Below are 17,720 nucleotides of genomic sequence, written 5' to 3'. Positions count from 1 at the left end.
ATCAGAGGGGTGGCTGTTGCAGGAAATGTTTTCCTTGCTGTCGAAACCTGGCAGAGAAAGCTGCCTGTCCACTCCCCAACCTGTTGTGCTGCGGCTCTCAGATGGGGAGGGAGCGGGGCGCTCCCCAGCCCGTCCTGCCCCCCCGGCTGAATGGGGAGCTCTGTTTCCCAATACAGCTGTTCCTTATCTGATCTGCACTCCGGCTCCCTCGGATGCTCAATGGGGAGATTTGTCCAAAGAAACGGGTCAAACAATGCTGAGAAGTGCACGGAGTGAAAACGGTGTCAGATGCTGCGCATCGGTTCGAGGAGGAGCTGGGGCGAGGGCTGTCTGCTGGCGCCAGCGATAAAGGAGTCCTTGTTCCCCGGGGTGGGGACGTAGCCAGGGCCGCGGACGCGCCGGGGGCTGCGGGCGGGTGCTCGAGCCCCTGCCTCGGCTCTGCAGCTCTCGCTGCCGTCTCGACGCGTTCATGAGAGATCAGCGAGAATTGGGTCTGCCTGATTCTGCTCAAGAATCCCAAATTTATAACCGAGGCTTTTGCACCAGCGCACGCTCAAAATTATGATTTGGATTCATTTTTTTAAACGCAAAGGTGCCCTGATTACAGAATCACAGAATCACTAAGGTTAGAAAAGACCTTTTAAGATCATCAAGCCCAACCACCAACCCAACCCCCCCATGCCCACTAAACCATGTCCCGCAGTGCCACGTCCACACGTTCCTTGAATACCTCCAGGGATGGTGACTCCACCACTTCCCTGGGCAGTTTATTCCAATGCTTCACCACTCCCTCTGCAGAGAGATTTGCACTAGGAATCCCTGTGCCTTGCACTGATGCAGCCCCCAGATCGGTCCTTCGGAAAGCCCAGCCGTGCCCGTACGTGGTGCAGGGAGGTGATGGCTTTGGAGCTGTGCAGTCAGCCGCCCTGGGTTTCCACAGTTGCAAGCCGCATTTGGCACCGTGCGCTGCTCTTGCTTCACTGGATTTTGAGTTTCACAGCGCCGTGCACACACATCATTGTTTTCTGCTGGAGAGATGCACAGAGTGGGGGCTTTGCCCTGAGAAGCATTGATGCTCGATATAATTCGGTTATTAATCCTGTCACAATTAATGCATTTGTTAGCTGGGGACAGATGAGACGTGGTAATGACTTTAGCAATGACTTGGTCACGGTGACTGGCAGCTCATCTGCATAAAACTTGCCATCGTGTGGAACATTATTAGTGCAAATTATTGGAAGTGAGCAAAAAAAAAATGCCAGGGTACCTGGGGAGTGGGTCGTTTGCCACACGCTGTTGTGACACCAAGATAATGCGGATTTTGGTGAAGAACGTTGGGTTGGTTTTTAAGATCTCTGATTAAACAGCTTCTGAAGAAAAATTACTTAATAGTCAAAAAAATGGGAGCGTGCTCAAGTTAGTGGTTGTAGAGGAGGTTACTTGGTCCCCTTTCTGGAAGGTGTTTCCTTCTGATGAAAACAGAGTGAAATCAAGTGAAGTCAGGGGAATGGGAAAGAATTTGGTTCCAGAAGGGCACAGGGGGGATGGACAAGGCTTTTGCATGGGCTTGGAAGCAGCGCAGCACAAAATCTTGCTGTGGTTCCAAGAGACGAGACGTGCTGGGCTGTCGGAGCCGGCGAGGTGGGCAAGGGAAAAGACATGCTCGGGACAGGCGGGTGGGCGATGCCGAGGGGTGCCTGCCTGCGACCCCAGGCCAGCAATCCTCCTGAGTGTATTTACCGTTTATTTTCTTTATGTGTGCTGTAGGTGTGGTACCTCAGCCCCTGACAAACGGATCCGCACAGCCTCAGGTGAGTACTCGCCAAGACGCCCCGATGGCCGGGGTGGCTGGGCAGCACCCCGGGTTCGCTCGGTTTAGGGGAACGTGTTGGAGTGATCAAGGGGGGTCTGCGGGGAGAGGCCAGGCTCCTGGCGTGCCGGCTTTCCTTGGCTCCTGCCTGCAATGCGTGAGCCTGTCAGGATGACTTGCCAGCCTGCAGAGCGGAGAGGGATGCTCATAGTGTCCCCAAGGCTCGTTTAGCTCAGCTTAACTGCTGCTGGCTGATTTTAATTGCTTCCTGCTGCAGCTTTAATTTGGGGGTTGAACAAGGCTGCTTTCAGCCCCATTAATCCTTGTCCCCAGTGACAGAGGGAGGAGGTGAGCGGCTACCCGGCGCTGGCAGGATGGGGACCGCGCTCGGCCCGGCACAGGGCGTGCAGGAGAGCAGCGGCTCTGCCGGCGAATCCCAGGGAGCTCCCGTGTGGGCACGGGTGTGTGCGGGGTCCCTGCGGCAGGACCCTGCCCTCCGGGCTCTGCTCCTGCCCCACGCCAGGCGTTGCTCTCTGCCTGGCGGGGCGGCTGCCGTGTCTGTCCCCACCAGGCTGGAGCGTTTTTCTGCCTGGCTTGTTATTTTTTTTCTAATTCAGTCTTTGCGCAAACTGGGCTAACATTGTGTTTTCCACTAGCTCAATGGAGGATCCACATCTTCATCTCACAGTGACCTTCAAAGTCCTGGCAAGGAATCAGAGGTAAAAACCCCAAACGTTCCTCCTCCCTTTTACATACTTTTGTAGGTACACACGTGCCTTGTGGTACCGTGTAACGGTGCCTTTCAGTGCATTTTCAGTTTTGTCTCGCACACTTAAGCACGCTTGTATCCACCCAGCAAGTAAAATACAGAGTTTTCTTTTATCCTTTGCACTGTAAATGTGCACAAAACGGAGCCGTGAGCTGTCAGCAGCCGCCGGTGCTCGTGCCAAGGTGGCCGTGTTTCTGGGATGGATCGATAAGTCCTTTGGGTGGCTGGTGAAGGGCTCGGGACCCTCGGGGCGACGCGTGCTGTAGCAGCACAAGGTGCTGTCACAGAGATGTACGTGCAAAGATGAGCATCTGTAAACTGCATTTGCAAACTGCCCCCTGCAAACTGGCATCTGAGAGATGCAACAGCATTCAAAGGCGAATGAAATCCATCGTGTTCTGCCTCCCTTCCCTTCTGCCTTCAGATGGGTAGGTGCTAAAACACGCAGGGTTTGATTATTTAATTATCTAAGGAGACTGTGCGAGGTTTGGCTTACTGGACCGTGTCTGTCCCCTGCCAGCGAGCCGCTGGCTACACGGGCCAAGTCCAGGCTGCGAATTCTTTCCCCTCTTTGTCCGAGGCACGGAAAAGCTAGTGGGGGTCGCGTGGCTTCTGCCAGCAGCAGCAGCAGATGTCCCTTATTAACAGATGGGTTTTGCAAGGGTGTGGACGGATGTGTGCTCCGTTCCCTGGGTGAGCCCAAGGCTCTGGGAGGACTCGCCCGTGCTCGTCCCTTTGGGCATCGTGACCTCGGGGAGGAGGTGGCACTGCCCCAAACCGAGCAGAGGAGACGTCAAGGGGTAACGGCGGCAAGTTAATCGGTGCTTCGTTGGGCAGGGACTCATGCTCAAATAGTTTCACAGAATCACAGAATCGCTAAGGTTGGAAAAGACCTGTAAGATGATCAAGCCCAACCACCAACCCAACCCCCCCATGCCCACTAAACCATGTCCTGCAGTGCCACGTCCACACGTTCCTTGAACACCTCCAGTGATGGTGACTCCACCACCTCCCTGGGCAGCCTCTTCCAGTGCTTCACCACTCTCCCTGCAAAGACATTTTTCCTGATATCCAGCCTAAACCTCCCCTGGCACAACTTGAGGCCATTTCCTCTTGTCCTGTGTCACTTGTCACTTGGGAGAAGAGACCAACACCCCCCTCCCCACAACCCCCTTTTCAGGCAGTTGTAGAGAGCGATGAGGTCTCCCCTCAGCCCCCTCTTCTCCAGACTGAACACCCCCAGCTCCCTCAGCCGCTCCTCATCAGACTTGTGCTCCAGACCCCTCACCAGCTCCGTCGCCCTTCTCTGGACACGCTCCAGCACCTCAATGTCCTTCTTGGAGTGAGGGGCCCAAAACTGAACACAGGATTCAGTTTGAAGGGAGGTGTAAGATGAAAGGATGTCTACAAGAGTTTTGGATCTTAAGTGTAATTATACCGAGGAGCTACAGGGCGGGAGGTGAGGCTGGGATGCCGGGCGCGCAGGAGGAGCGGAGCTGTGAGGTTCAAGTGCTGCTACCAGGAGCAAGGCAGGCTAAAATTTACAAAAGCCAAATTGCTTTTAGCTTGGAGCACAGTGAATTTATCAACAGTGCTTAAAGGAGCTGCTCGAGATGGGAAGAGCGTGGATTTGGTGACCCGCGGGGCTGCTCGCAGGGCGGGGGTGTTTGGTGGAGCCTGGCTGAACGCCGCAGCGAAGGGCCAGCGACGAGGCAGATCTCGCTGTGCAAGGTGAATGAGCGACCAAAAGCAAACACAAGGCATAGATTGGTATTCTCTCAGTGTTGTTATTTAGCAGGGTTTTTTCTTAATAATTAGGGGATTTCTAAAGTGCTCAAAAACTTAGATTTAGCATGAGGCTCTGCTAAAAATAGAGGAATGCCCCCATGCAGGTGCTCTGTGGGGTCTCTGCTGATTCTCCCTGCCTGTGCTGTCCCCTGCCTGTGCTGTCCCCTGCCCCGAGACGGCTGGGAGCAGGAGTCTGACAGCAGCACAAGCTCACACAGCCTCCTCTGAGCACCCAGAGCCCCTAAATCTTCTTGAACGCCAGCTGTGTCTGCGAGCTGTGGCCGAATGCCTGCAGTCTGCCATCTCCCTTTCTCCCTGAGCATTAAATAATACATGTCCTGATCCAATGGCTGCTGCCTTTGGAAAACCAGGCTGTATCCCAGTGCCCGAACGCAGCAGTTCCTCCCGTGGAGTCGCCTTCGGGCTCTTTCAGAGATTGCTGTCCCACCTCTGGGCTAGAACCCAGAGTCCCTGGGGGGTGGCGGGGGGTTGCCTGCGGCTCTGCCCCGAGCTCGTAGCCTGGTGTGCTCATTCAAGCCACCGGCCAGTTCCCTTTGCATTCGTAAGCCAGAGCAAAGCTGGAGCCATTATCTTGCAGCGCTGGTGGAAGACCTGCCCATGGTTGTCAGTAGGGTTTGTGAAATGGTTCTTTTGGAGTTTCGCATGTGTGGTAGGGCAGCAACGTCAGTAGGCAGGCTTTAAAACGTTTCCTTAAAACTGAAGGTCTTGATTCTGTATGTTTGCCCACGACTGACACGAGCGCGGTGCTCACAGAGCGCAGCCGTGCAGCTCCGGGGTGCAGCCGCTGCTCCCCAAGCTGGTCACCTCCACCCTGCCCGGCACCGAGACCCGGCAAAGCCTCAGTACAGATGCAATCGATGAAGCTGAAGCTTTAGATTGCGCCTGCTACGGAGCACGCTGCCCACTGAAACCAGCCCTGACGAACCGACTCCCGGCAGGGATGATGCTTCCCAGACTTGTGGGGTTTGAGGGGGTCGGAGACCCAGAGCTGGGTCTGTCCCCAGCAGGGATGGCAATGGAATGAAAGCAGTTTGGCCAGGACGTTAATTGTACCCTGAGGACGTGGTGGCCATCCTTCACCTACTGCAGGAACCAGAGGGTCAGGGTTAGTGGAGGGGCACCTGCGGTTTCTGGCTTGAGGGCACATTGCCGCAGTGGCAGTGACTTTAGAAAGGAAAGTTAATTTTCTTATTATAAAAGTACTTTTATTCAGCAGATGGAAGGATGCTGTTTTCAATACAGTTCCCAAAGCAAGTACTGCCTTGACTGGGGTCTTAACGGTGGCCGTGCTGGGCATGGCCAGCTGGGCACACAGGCGGGTGCTGCTGTCCTCCCATGCACCCCCCATCCCCGCCTCGGTTAGCCACGGGTGGCAAACGGGTGTCCGGGCAGGCAAACACGGGGGGGCCTTGCTGCAACCCTTCCCGGCGAGCCCCGAGGCTCATCCAGTTTGCTCCCTCGTCCCTGCTTTCCGCCTACACCAGGGGCTTGTTTTTCGTTTCCCCAGCAGACAGCGGAGCAGTTTGTTTTCCCTCTGGCAGCAGCTTCTGTGTGTCTGCTTTTCCACTTCCAGCCGTGGCAGCCACACATTCTTCAGGCGGGGAAAAAACCCCCCCAAAAACGCCATGTAGTAATTAACTCTGTGGCCACACGGATGCTGCTGCCACCAGTGAAACCACAGACACGGCACGGCGGAGGGACTTTGACCTTCTGCTCCAAAAAAACCCACCCCTGCACGTTTGCTTCTTGTGCGTGCTGGAGGAAACGCCTCTGCCGGGGCCGTGCGGGGTGAAACGCTGCAGGACGCCGTGGCCGTGCTTGTGGCGGTGGGGGGAATGCTGCGGGGGGCTGACATCTTTTCTCCCTTCTCCACGCAGGATGGAGACGCGGAGAAGAAAGACCCGTTTGAGGAGAGCGGGCTGACCCTGAGCCCAACGGCTGCCGAGGCCAAGGAGAAGGTGCGGGCCAAGCGGGTGAAGAAGAGAGCTCCGCAGATGGACTGGAACAAGAAGCGAGAGATTTTCAGCAATTTCTGAGCCTTGCTGGTGGCTGCCGTCCGCCGCTCTCCCGCCCCTGCCCCAGCTCGGACGTTTCTGAGGTGCCTACGCCCTGTCCTTCAGTGTCCATGTGAGATGCTTTGTGCTCTGCTCTTCACTGGTTGCTTTTACAAGGCGTATTTTAAAGTCCTTTTTTTTTTTATTTTTTATTATTATTATTATTGTTACTCACCAGCGATTCTCATAAGACAAATGTGACCAAAGCTCCTTTTCTTGCTTGCTCTTCAGCCTGGCTCTGGCTGCGCGCCGTCCCCCATTCCTATGAGAAAGGACTGGAAGAGTTTAACTCATTTCCTACCTGCATCATTTAGGCTTCTATTACTTGGGTTTTTTGTTTGTTTTTTTTTTGAGGTGTTTGTTTTGGTTTTGCGGGTGTCCCAGACTGAGCCCCATGGGATGCTCTGTGCCCCTTGCAAACGTCTTACGGCCTCGTGCCCCCGCCGTGGTGGGGGCCCGCGGGGTGGGGTGTACCTGGCACCCCCTCCCCAGCACCCCGTCTGCAGCGTTAACTCCTCACACGATGGGAAAACGGCCAGTGGCTGTAAATCGCTCTTGCTGGCTTTGCTATTGAAAGGAAAAAGTTTGTTTTGTTGTTTTTCGTTTTTTTTTTAATGAAGTCCCATATGTTTCCAGTTAGTTTAGGAACCTCCCTCCCCACCAGTGACTTCTGCCCCGGCAATAAAAGCCCCTTTTTCATCCCCGACAGCTCTGCAGAGGGGAGAGGGCAGGATTTAAAAACAAAACACAAACCCAAGAGCCCAAATGCCACAGGCCTCACCATTTACAGCCGTCGACGCAGCGCTGAGCGGCGGGGGAAGGCAGGGAGCGGGGCCGGTCCTGCCCCGTGGTGCAAGGAACGGTGCTGCCGGCCCAGCTCCGGCAGCCTTGCGAGAAGACAAAAGCCACGAGATGCTACAAAACTCTTTGGACAGACTTGAAAGCGAACACAACCCAGCATCTGCTTCCAGGGAGGAAGGCGGGGATCCGGCTCTAGCTGCGGGCTCGGCGCTGGGGCAGCAGGGCTCAGCTGTGGCTGTGCCTGGGTGCTGGAGCAGGGTCCGGGTCCCACCTGGTTTGTTACTTCTGGGCTGGTATTTGATGCCTCCGGCCCCTGAGCATAGCTGAGTCTCGGTCCTGCCATCGGGAGGGCGTCCGCTGAAGCCGTGGGCTCTCCGTGGGGCTGGCTACGAAGCAGGCAGTGGTGCGATGGAGTGGGCAGTTGCTTTGGTTTCCTGTGGCCTCCTTTGAAAACACCCTGCTCTTGGTATTAGAGCCTCAAAACCGTGTCTTTAAAGCATTACAAATTAAGCCCATTTAAGCTCTTTATTACTTGCCTTTGGCTGTAAATGAGGGAAGGTGACTAAGCCAAACTACAAGGCGTTAGAGGTTGCAGAGGTGTTTTACCAGGGCAGGGGCCCGGCCGTGCCGGGGCTGGCCCCCTCCCTCCCACGCTCCAGCAGCTCCCCAAGCCCAGCCACGGTGGCTGCCCGGTGTTTCAGCTCAAATGCCAAGGCAGTGGTGGGAAGGGACTGGGCACAGGAGGACAGTCGAGTACAAAACCACTTCCCCCAGCTAAAAGCAAATGGCAGCAATCACTTGGCCATTGATGACCATTGTAAAAACGCATGGCTCTGACTTTGCCCCGCGTTACTCCAGCACTGCTGCGTTACAAGCCTGTGGCCTTTGGGTTTGTGAGTGTGCTACGGATTATCATAATGGCTCTGTGTGTATTTCCTAAGTATTGAGCTAAAAGGTGCCTTATAACACTTACTGCTCTCCCCAGCAGCGGGTTGGGGCTCAGCACAGCGGCGGGTCGGTGCGGGGCAGGGGGACTGCAGCAGCGGAGCCAGGACATTTGGTGTCACCCTGGGGAGCAGCTGATGCCCATGGCTGTTAGCTGGCTGGCAGGGGAGCATGGAAAGCCTCAGGGGTGAAGGAGATGAGTTCTCTTTTACGAAAGTTGTCTTTTAGGAATGTTGATGGGCTGAACAGGTTGAAAATAATGACTTTGACGAGACTGGCAGCGGGACGACGGCTCAGGTTGCAGAGAGGTTTGCCTCCCCTCCAGGACTCTGCCATTAACAAGACACCTCTTCCCTACCCCACTTCAAAGACAGTTACCTGCTCTCTTTTTGGCCCCCAAAATATTTGCTTCTATAAATCAGTAATCTTTTGAAGGAGCCCTTCTTTTTCATGGTATGTACGTTGCTTCCCGTGCCTGCATAGCCAAACCCCAGGCAGTGCCCTGGTCTGCGCAGGGCAGAGCGTTCCCCGTGACACTGACCTAAATGTCGCACTCTCCGATGCATGTCAGAGAGCAAAGACCTTGTTTGTAAATACCGCATTTCTCATACAAGACTGGACCACTGTAGTTGAGGGGGGGAAAAAAAGAACACGTAGTTTTGAATGCAGATCAAAAGAAATCAGGTGTGCGAATCTGTACTGATAAGATTGTAAAATCTTAATCTCTACTTAGTCCATGGAAACTGCTCCTGGTTAAAGCACTTATCATATTTCTGACATCTTGTAGCTCAGTAGTAATTATTCAGTTCCTGTACATTTAACTGGGGGGAAAAAAAAAAAAATCAATAAAGTATAAGGCTGTCAGCTGCATTGTAAAAACGTAATGTACACTGTAATGTCAGTAATAAACTTCGTTTTCCCACGTACCAAGTACTTATTTGCTTGTTCCTCATCTGTTTGGTAGGGAACTTCAGAGCGGAATTACAGCCTTCTTTAGCACATTATAAACTTTGCTTCCTCCCTTGCCTGTTTAAAGAGTAGCTGAAATTATTCCTTTGAAGCTCTCCAATGAAGTCAGCGCTGCCCTTTCTTTGAAGAACAAGAGACAGTGGTGGTGTCCCTTCTGTGAGCTTCTGAGGCACACACTAGCCTGGCTCCCGTGGCCACTGTAACCCTTGCTGGCAGACATAGAAGCGAGAGCGACGCTGGCTTGTCTCCTGCCCGCCCCTGCTCTGCGTTATGCCCTGCCCTTCTGCTACCAGGACCAAAAGGTCACTTGGCCGGGCGACGGCCTCCTCTGATCCTGGCTCCTGAAGGGCTTTGGTTGTACCTTACTCATCGCAGTGCCCCTCGCAGCCCAGGCTAGGCGGGCAGCCCGGCAGGGCTGGTCTCTATGGCCTCACGCTTTGGTGAGGTCACCCGTCCTCTCCTCCCCCTGCCCTGTGTTGCACAGATGCCAGCAAGCCTCACGGGTGGGGAAGAAAAACCACCACCCCACCACCTTTATTAAATGTGTATTTACAAGCAGCAGCAAGTCCCCTAGGACACAGCATTTCTCTCCAGCTACTCCTGACACGGCACAGCCTGCTGCTCCGCCGGGGCATGCTCAGGCATTCGCACGGGGGCTGGTGCCTTTAGTACTGACACAGCAGGACTGCTGCACTTTGAAAGACCCTTTTTCCTCTTGAGAGCTCAGCCGTTGCCAGCGGCTGCTCCCTCCTCAGAGATGCTGAGCTGGCTGCAGCAGTCTCCTGTTTCCCTGCAGTCACACAGCCAGCCCCGTGCGAAGCACAGCTTTACTAGGGCTCAGCTCCGGGCTGCTGCTGAGCTGAAGCAGCTTTGTTGCTCTATGAAGACCAGATGATTCCCTCAGCGTCTCTTAGCAGCTGGGCAAATGTCTTGATTGAGGCACTCATTGCAGCGAGGATTCACAGGGAGGCAGGTCTGCTGGCCGAAGCCCACCAAGAGCCAGTTTATCTCCCTCCAGAGATCCCTGCAGTGAAAGGGAAAAAAAAAAAACCAAAAACCAACCCATGAGCTTCCCAATACAGCTGCTCGGAGGGGTTAAAGAACAGCCCGTGCTTTTAAATGGATCCCTTTCGCCTACTGCCGGTTCCTCTTGGCTTCCCAAGGTGCCTGGAGGCGGGTCCTGGCCTCCTGCTAAGAACAGCCCTCCTAACCTTTCCTGATCCCTCTGCACTGGGGTGGGGAGCAGAGGACAGACACACAAAGTGCCTGTGGTCATTCTCTTGTGCTAAGGCATGTGCCAGATGTGGAGATGCAATAGAGTACCGGTCAGCTGGCATTTGATACTGAAGATTAAGCATCAGTGAAGGCCAGAATCCAACCATGGGCTGATACTGCTGTGGCCATTAGGCTCAGCAAGGTCCTGTGTAGAAAAGCACCTGGCTTGGGTCATGGTAAGAATCTGGCATCAAGACCTCCAGGTACCTGGCTGCACTAGTGGTGAGCGATATATCCGATAGCCAGGAAACAAGCAAGTAGCTGAGATGCTGCTGCTGCAGCTCTCTGGGAGAGTGGAAACACCTGCGGACTAGTCCCCCATAAAGAGGAGGGACCAAAGCGCAGTCACTGAAAATGTTATAAGCAGGATTGTGTGCAGACATGGCTCCTGCAGCTAGCTCGAGGGGCCTGGTGTGGAGGAAGGAGGCTGGGGTCTCAGGCCTCACCTGGGCAGCCAGTCCTCCAGCGCTACCCGAGTTTCCTCAGGGTATCTGGTCTCCTTCTTCACCCACTTCAGCCTGTTTGTGATCCTGTGCACATGGGTGTCCACAGCTAGGAAGGGAGAGCCCAGAGTTTAGGTGGGGGCAGACACACCTGAACGGAGAGAGCACAGCCAAAAGCTGCCTGTCGCAGCACACCAGGTACAGCGCCCTGCACAGGCTTCCTCCGCAGGCCGGCAGGAACAGGCAGGTGAAACAGGAGGGGAGGCTCACTCGCAGAACAAATGTGCTGCTTTCTTCCTAGGCTCAGAGCCAAAAGCAAGACAGGATGGATATCTCATACCACGCAGCCAGCGACACGCTCACACAATCTGACCCAGCCTTCCTTCAAAGGTTCGCGTGCTCTGATCTAGCAGGCACAGGGCAGCCTGTCCCGGGTTCTCTCCCTCCCTGCATCTCAGCTGATGTTATGCAAGTTGCAATCTCTGCCCCTTAGTTTACCCAGATGGAAAACACATTTCATAATACCTACCAACACAAGAGGGTTTGTGAGGCTTAAACGAATGTTTATAAAGTGCTTTGAGCTAAAAAGCTCTGAATGCAAAGTGTATTATTGTTAGATCAGCAGCGATAAACCTGTCTCTATGGCTAATTGGGCAAAACCCAGGAAATTGCTGTAAACAGGAAGACTAAGCCTTGCCTCCTAAATCAAAACTGAGCACACAATTATTTGGAAAACAGTTGGCTAGTTTGGCTCCCTCTAGACTTCCCTCCCCCACAGCAGGGAGAGAACAACAGACCCCAAGTGCTGTCGAATCCAGCGCAAGAGCCACATTTCATACAACTGACGGTCACCGGTGGGGCTGCAGGAGTTAGCTGCCGCCCGCACTGACCTTGGGCTGTGTGCTTGCCGCGGCGGCAGTCATTCATCAGGTGGCACCATTCCCAGCTTTCCCAGGGCTCCTCCATTAAGCAGCAAATACACTTGGAATATTAATCTGTCCCCAGGGGCCCCCCAGGCCCGGGCAGCCCACTGGGACCCTGCAACTGATCATCCAGCCCCATCTGCCGGCTGCTGCGGGCAGCTCTGCTGCCAGCCACGCTCCGGTCCATGCTCCTCAAAAGAGCATCGTGCAGGAGCGAACCTGCCCTGGGTCCGGCCTGGGCCCATCTCCACCACAGACTTCCTTCCAGCTGATCACTGCTAAAGCACGCAGCTCCACAGGGTACAGCTACGTGCTCTCCTACGCTCTCTGTTCAATAAACACGGCAAACACTGTGGTCACCTGTTATCCAGCCACAGGAACTAAAACAGACCAGAAATTCTGTAGTTACAGATTGCCTGAGACCATTTCTTTCTACGACCCATCATGAATTACTGATTTCAAACGGTAATTTTGACTAAGCCCTGCTTCTGCCCTCTTACGGCTTGCGAAAAAAAAAAATCCCAAATGAGATTTGTTTAAACAGAAGCAACCCTGGAAACAAACAACCTCAGACTATCCTACAACTATCCCCAAATCACAAAAGTACCCCCCACCTCTCTTTCACTTGACACCAAAGAGATTTCAAAGCACTATTCTGCTAGCACATCTCTTTGGATGCCTACTCAATTAGGCGATACTTGCGCTGCTTACCAGCACCTAAGGGGAGGGAGTGGCTGCCCTTGGGGATTTCTGCTATCAAATCTGGGGAAAAATAGTAGCTGGATCCATGCGTAAATCCTATAGCAACTCATCTGCTGTGAGTGGTCGAGGGTCCTTTGCCCACCCAAATACTCTGACGATGACTAAACTGCAGCGATGCTATCAGGCTCCTGGGGCAGGCAGTTTACCCAACTGCAACACTTCCCCTCTGCCCAGGGAAGGGATCAGGCAGGATTTAGGAGAAGAATGGGGAAAACACAGTCCAACCTACCTATCCCGGACACACTGTCCCAGGCAATGTTCATGGCCAAGTGGGCCATTTTGGGCCCAACTCCTGGCAGCTGCACCAGCTCCTCCACAGTTCTCGGTATGTCACCCCCATATTTCTGCTTCAGGATGGCTGTCGTCTGCTTTATGTACTTCACTTTGTTCTGGAAAACCAAGGGGAAAGGCAGAAAATCTAGGTTGCCCTCCAATACAGGGAAAAGAGAAAACAAACCATTCCTGAGTGTATGTTATGTGTGAGGCCACACACTGGAGTTTGCGGAGGGGAGACAGAGGTCTTTGATTTCTCCTTGAAAGCAAAATGCTGAGGCCTGATTAGCTCTAACCTCCCCTGCACACTCCAGGCACTGCAGCAAACAATCTTGCTGTGAATACAAATTGCTAAAACTGGCACAAAATACAGCCTTCAGCTTGACTCCAAGGGAAAGAGCCCCACGGGGCACGGCACGCAGGCTGAATACCGGCTGGGGATGCATCTCAGGAGCAGGGCTGGTTCACACCCACCTCCTGCCTTCATCACTCACTGGCAGCTCAGTGACTGGCCACGAGCACTGCCTGCAAAGGACAAGCCTGCACCCGCCTTGCGCACCTCTCCTGGGCCCCTGAGCTGTCTCAGATGGCTGCATGGGCAAGGAGGACGGTGGAGGGGGTTCCCCTAAATGCACGTCAGGTGCTGCCACGATCCTGCACTCACCCTCCAGAACCCTACAGGGTAAATGATCTGCCCAAGTGTCGCATCATCCATCTGCAAAATACTGTCGACTGTGAGGCCACGCTGCCTCAGGCGCAGCATGGCAGCTGATGTCACCTGGTCCTTGGTCTGGCTGGAGAGCATCAGCGACAGCAGAACTTGGTAGCGCATAACCTGGGGACAAGGAGACAGTGAGACACCGCAAGATCTCCGAGAGGATCCAGGCACCTCTGGGGCTCGGTTGTCCCACCCAGCACCATCTTTACTCCAGTGCGTAACATGGACCTACCCTGATTCAGCCATATCCATCTACAAGAGGCCGGAAGGCTGCAACAGAAATAATCCATAACCTTTTCATTCTACCACACAATAAAGGGAGAAAAGAAACACCTTCAATCTAAGCAGTCGGTATGTGTAAAAGGGCAGAGAGCAGCTACTGTCTGCTGGGATCTCACATCCGAAGACACCAGTGCTTAGCCACAAAGGGCCAAACAAAGTTTTTCCTGATGATGGGATTCTCAGGAGACCCCACAGGACGTAAAAGTACAAACGCCCGATGATTTTTCATGCAACTTCTGCTCTAAAGCAGCTTTATGAAAATCCCGTCCCTTTCCCACTAGGCTTCAGTAGGAACTGGGTATCTGGCTCCAGTGAGCTGCTTACGAAACCAAATCTAAAGAACTGGGATGACAGAGACTGGGAGATGAAGCACAAAACCCAGAAGTTCCTCTGATGCTGACATGCAGGGTTTAGCCCAGACCATTCACCTCCTATATTTCAATTGATTTTTCCCCAGATGCGATTCTGTCCCCACCAGAATGAGGAGGATGATGCAACTAACCTGGACTGACCCAGGATAATGTGGGATACAATCCTTCCTCCAGTCCTCTTACAAACAAAATTTACAAAACCGCAGGTGCACCAGGAAAAATCTCTGCATGGCAGTAGGGTAATCTCTGAGTGCATGGAAAATGTGTGAGGAGTGCTGGTGTGTGCTGAGAGTTACAACATCCACTTTTCCTTGGAAGCAACAACCCTGCTTCCCCAGGGAAGAACAGTTATTTCCGTATCATGCACCGTGGTCCCCCTGGCCCCACAGCTGCACTTGGTGCCAGCCCACATGGCTGCGGAGTGTGTGATGCTGTCTGAATCCAGAGTCAAAGCTAACCGTTTTCCCCAGGGATCCAAGCCGAAGGCACGATGCCAGCAATAAGGACAGCGTTACATGCGCTGAAGCTGTGCAGCTGCATCTTCGAGACCCCTCCTTCACAGCCCAGCAGGTCGCTGTGAAGCACATGACTCCTGCTGCTCCACCAAGCCTGCTTGCGGGTTATCTCCAAGTTCCCACACCAGAGCTGTGCGCAGAGAGCACAGCCCTGCAGCCCTGGGTCCCAGCGCCACGCCACCGCGTCACTCCGCTTTGTTTTTTGTACTGATGCAAATGGCCCCCTCGGAGGGAGGTGTCATCTGGGGCCTTTGATTGTGTTCCCAGGCTTGGGGAGGACAGTGCCATCCCAGCATGGCCCTTCCTTTCAACCAGTATCCCCTTGAAAGCGGACCGCAAGAGGAGAGGAAGCCAACCTACACTTATGTGCTGCTCTGAAGTGCATAAAAGCACCCTGGAAAGTCTTTTCTCGGGTCCCCTCACCTTGTCTCCATACTGTTTTTCCTCTGTATTACAGAGCCATCTCGCTGGATACTTTCCTTGGACTCGTACAGAGATTTTTAAGAAAAAAGGGACATGCCTTCGTGCCCTGCCAGCATGCCCCAGAAGACAGCACTGCCACAATACGCTCTCAGGGTTTTCACTCCCAAGTCCAAAATCATCCTATTTTTGCCTCAGCTCCTACTCTTGGTTCGGTCTGCTAACTCTTCTGGCAGCAGTTTAAGCAGAGGACGAGGGCCTTTCACAGCTGTGTTTGCTAGTTGGTCTCTAATGCCCAGCATGGGCTGAATACGAGCAGAGAACATCTCAGAAAATAACCCGCTGCCATTTCACAAGGGCTGTCTGAAGCCAGCGAGCCCCTTTACGGGAGAGGCAGTGGCTGACTCCCCTCCTCTAGCAGGATGAACTGTTTCTCTCATACGCACGCTTGTGCAGTAACCTCTTGTGGCACAAATCCCAGCCTAGAGTCCTGATATGCCCTGTGTTTATTTTTCTGTCCTGGAGATATGCAAAGTGGGATATATCCAGGGGCAACATGAGGATGAGGGTGGCCAGAGGGCTGCAGAAGCGGGGCTGTATTTTCATGTGCCCACCTGATGGAGCAGGGCAGCAGGGTGTTGTTACCTGTGGGGGTGCGCTGCTGTCGTAACACTTCTCCACTCCCATCTCATCGACAGGAGCATCTCTGTTCCTCCTCATTTCCCGGATGCGCTCCAGCTGCTGCTGCCAGTCCCTTGGCTCCCAGCGTGGTCTCTGGGGCTCAGGCATGCCCTGCTCCGCACCATCCCCCTGCCCAGATTCATAGGCAATGGCAATGCTCTTCCTCCTCCTGCTGCGCCTCGGGACGGCGGCTGTGCTGTGGACCTGGCTTGCTGCAAGAGACGGGAGAGAGATTTTCAGGCCCGAGGCCGGGGGAAAGAAGCCTTCGGCTCCCACCAGAGCCCAGCCTTGGCCCTGCGTGCCAGCAACCACCCCGGGGACCCTGACAAGGGCTGAACTCGTCTTCCCCATAGTCCCAACCCAGCAGCAACATCTCACATCCGCCAAGCTCTAACCAGAGCCAGCCGCGGGGCGAGGAAGGGCTGGGAAAGACCTGGGAAACAGGGGACCACAGCTGGGGACACATGTCACACTACGGGGATGCGTGTCCCAAACACACAGGAGGCTGCTGAAGGACCAGACGCATCCCCAGGCCCTCTCTCAGTGCCACAGGCAGGACAGCTGCCACATCCCGGGCTCCGAGGGGGACGTGACAAGGACCCCATGCCCCTGGCCCCCGCCTGGGCTGGGGCCTCAGTCCTCCTCCTTGCAGGCCCCTAGGCCCCCCTCCCCGTGCCCGGGCCGGGCCGGGCGGGGGCCGCACACGACCCCGCCAGCCCCGGGAAGCACCGATCTCCGCCCCCTCCCGTACCTCCGGCCACCCCCCCGGTCCTGCCGAGCCGCCGGGCCGCCGCCCGCCCACCGCCGGCGGACACGGCCGCGCACATGGCGGCGGCCCCGGGCACTACCGGCCCCGGCGTGCACCGCGGCGGGCGCAGGCGCCGGAAGGGGCGGGACTTCCGCCGGGGGCGGGGCGCGGAGCGGAGCCGGGGGGGCCCGGCGCGGAGCGGGGCGCGGGCCGGGGGCGGCGGGGCCGGGCCGGGCCGGGGGTCGGCGGGTGAGTGAGGGAGTGGGTGAACGGCGGCCCCGTTGCCCGGGCTGGGGGCACTGCCCGGGCCGGGGGCCGGGGTGCGCCGGGGCTTGGCGGGGCCTAGCGGGAGGCGGGGCCTTGCCGTGCCCCGGGGGTGTGTGTGGGGCTGCCCCCGGCGGGGGGGGGTCCCCCCCGGGTGTCCCGTGTCAGGGAGCCGGGGTGTGTTGGGGGGGGGGGGGCGGCTGTGGCTTGTCCGCCGTTGGGTGTCCGTAGGGGGTTGTGGCACGTCCCGGGGTGGTGGTGGTGGGGATTGTGGTGTGGTCCCGGCGTGTCGGGGGGGTACGGGGGACACTGTGCCGCGTCCTGGCTTCGGTTAGGGGCTGTGGCGTGTCCCCCGGGGCGGTGGGCTGGGGGCTGTGGCGGGTCCCCTGGCGATGCTGGGCTGGGGGCTCTGGTGTGCCCTCCAGAGTGGTGGGCTGCAGCGTGTCCCCTGGTGATGTTGGGCTGGGGTCCATGGTGTGTCCCTTGGGCTGGGGGCAGCAGCAACGTCCCCTGGGATGCTGGGATAGGGTCTGTGGCGTGTCCGCAGGGAGCACAGAGGATTGCCGTGGCGTGTGCCCAGGCTGTGGGGAAGGCTGTGGCACGTCCGCGGGGGCATGGGGCATAGCTGGGGGGCTGCCGGGTTTTTTACGGGAGCAAGTGCCGAGGGCAGGGTGCCAGGGCTGTGCCAGCATGCAAGGAGCGGGTGTCCTGCTCTCAGCCGGGTGTGGGGGACCCTGAGGGGCAGCGGGTTGCGGCTGGCTGGGGAGACAGTTTCTGAAGGATGTTGCTGTCGATGTGCCATTGCTGTAATGGGTGTGCTTGTTCTCGCTCCCCCTTTCTCCTTGCCATGGCAGCATTTGGATGTTCAAACCCTCAGAGTCCTAGGTC

The 17,720-nt window shown here is 55.8% G+C and overlaps 2 protein-coding genes across 2 annotated transcripts in view; one reads left to right on the top strand and one right to left on the bottom strand.

Moving 5' to 3' along the window:
• Positions 1 to 7,821, top strand: part of NHERF2 (NHERF family PDZ scaffold protein 2) — a 39,650-nt gene extending 31,829 nt beyond the window's left edge. Inside the window, exons 5-7 of the mRNA XM_059826225.1 lie at positions 1,768 to 1,811; positions 2,467 to 2,529; positions 6,266 to 7,821. Of these exons, the coding sequence (XP_059682208.1) occupies positions 1,768 to 1,811; positions 2,467 to 2,529; positions 6,266 to 6,424 (266 nt within the window). The 3' untranslated portion in view covers positions 6,425 to 7,821. The remainder of the gene's footprint in view (positions 1 to 1,767; positions 1,812 to 2,466; positions 2,530 to 6,265) is intronic.
• A 1,878-nt stretch (positions 7,822 to 9,699) lies between these two features.
• NTHL1 (nth like DNA glycosylase 1) lies at positions 9,700 to 16,647 on the bottom strand. The gene is made up of 6 exons (XM_059826574.1): positions 16,572 to 16,647; positions 15,785 to 16,032; positions 13,498 to 13,668; positions 12,790 to 12,949; positions 10,879 to 10,984; positions 9,700 to 10,181 (listed from the first exon to the last, which is right to left on the bottom strand). The coding sequence occupies exons 1-6, from the start codon at positions 16,645 to 16,647 to the stop codon at positions 10,058 to 10,060; spliced, it is 885 nt and encodes a 294-aa protein (XP_059682557.1). The 3' UTR covers positions 9,700 to 10,057.
• Between the last annotated feature and the right edge of the window lie 1,073 nt (positions 16,648 to 17,720).

Source organism: Gavia stellata, chromosome 18, assembly GCF_030936135.1.
Source record: "Gavia stellata isolate bGavSte3 chromosome 18, bGavSte3.hap2, whole genome shotgun sequence".
In the NCBI taxonomy this organism is placed as follows: domain Eukaryota; kingdom Metazoa; phylum Chordata; class Aves; order Gaviiformes; family Gaviidae; genus Gavia; species Gavia stellata.
The sequence above is the reverse complement of the archived record's forward strand: the minus strand, read 5'-3'. Positions and strand labels throughout refer to the sequence as shown.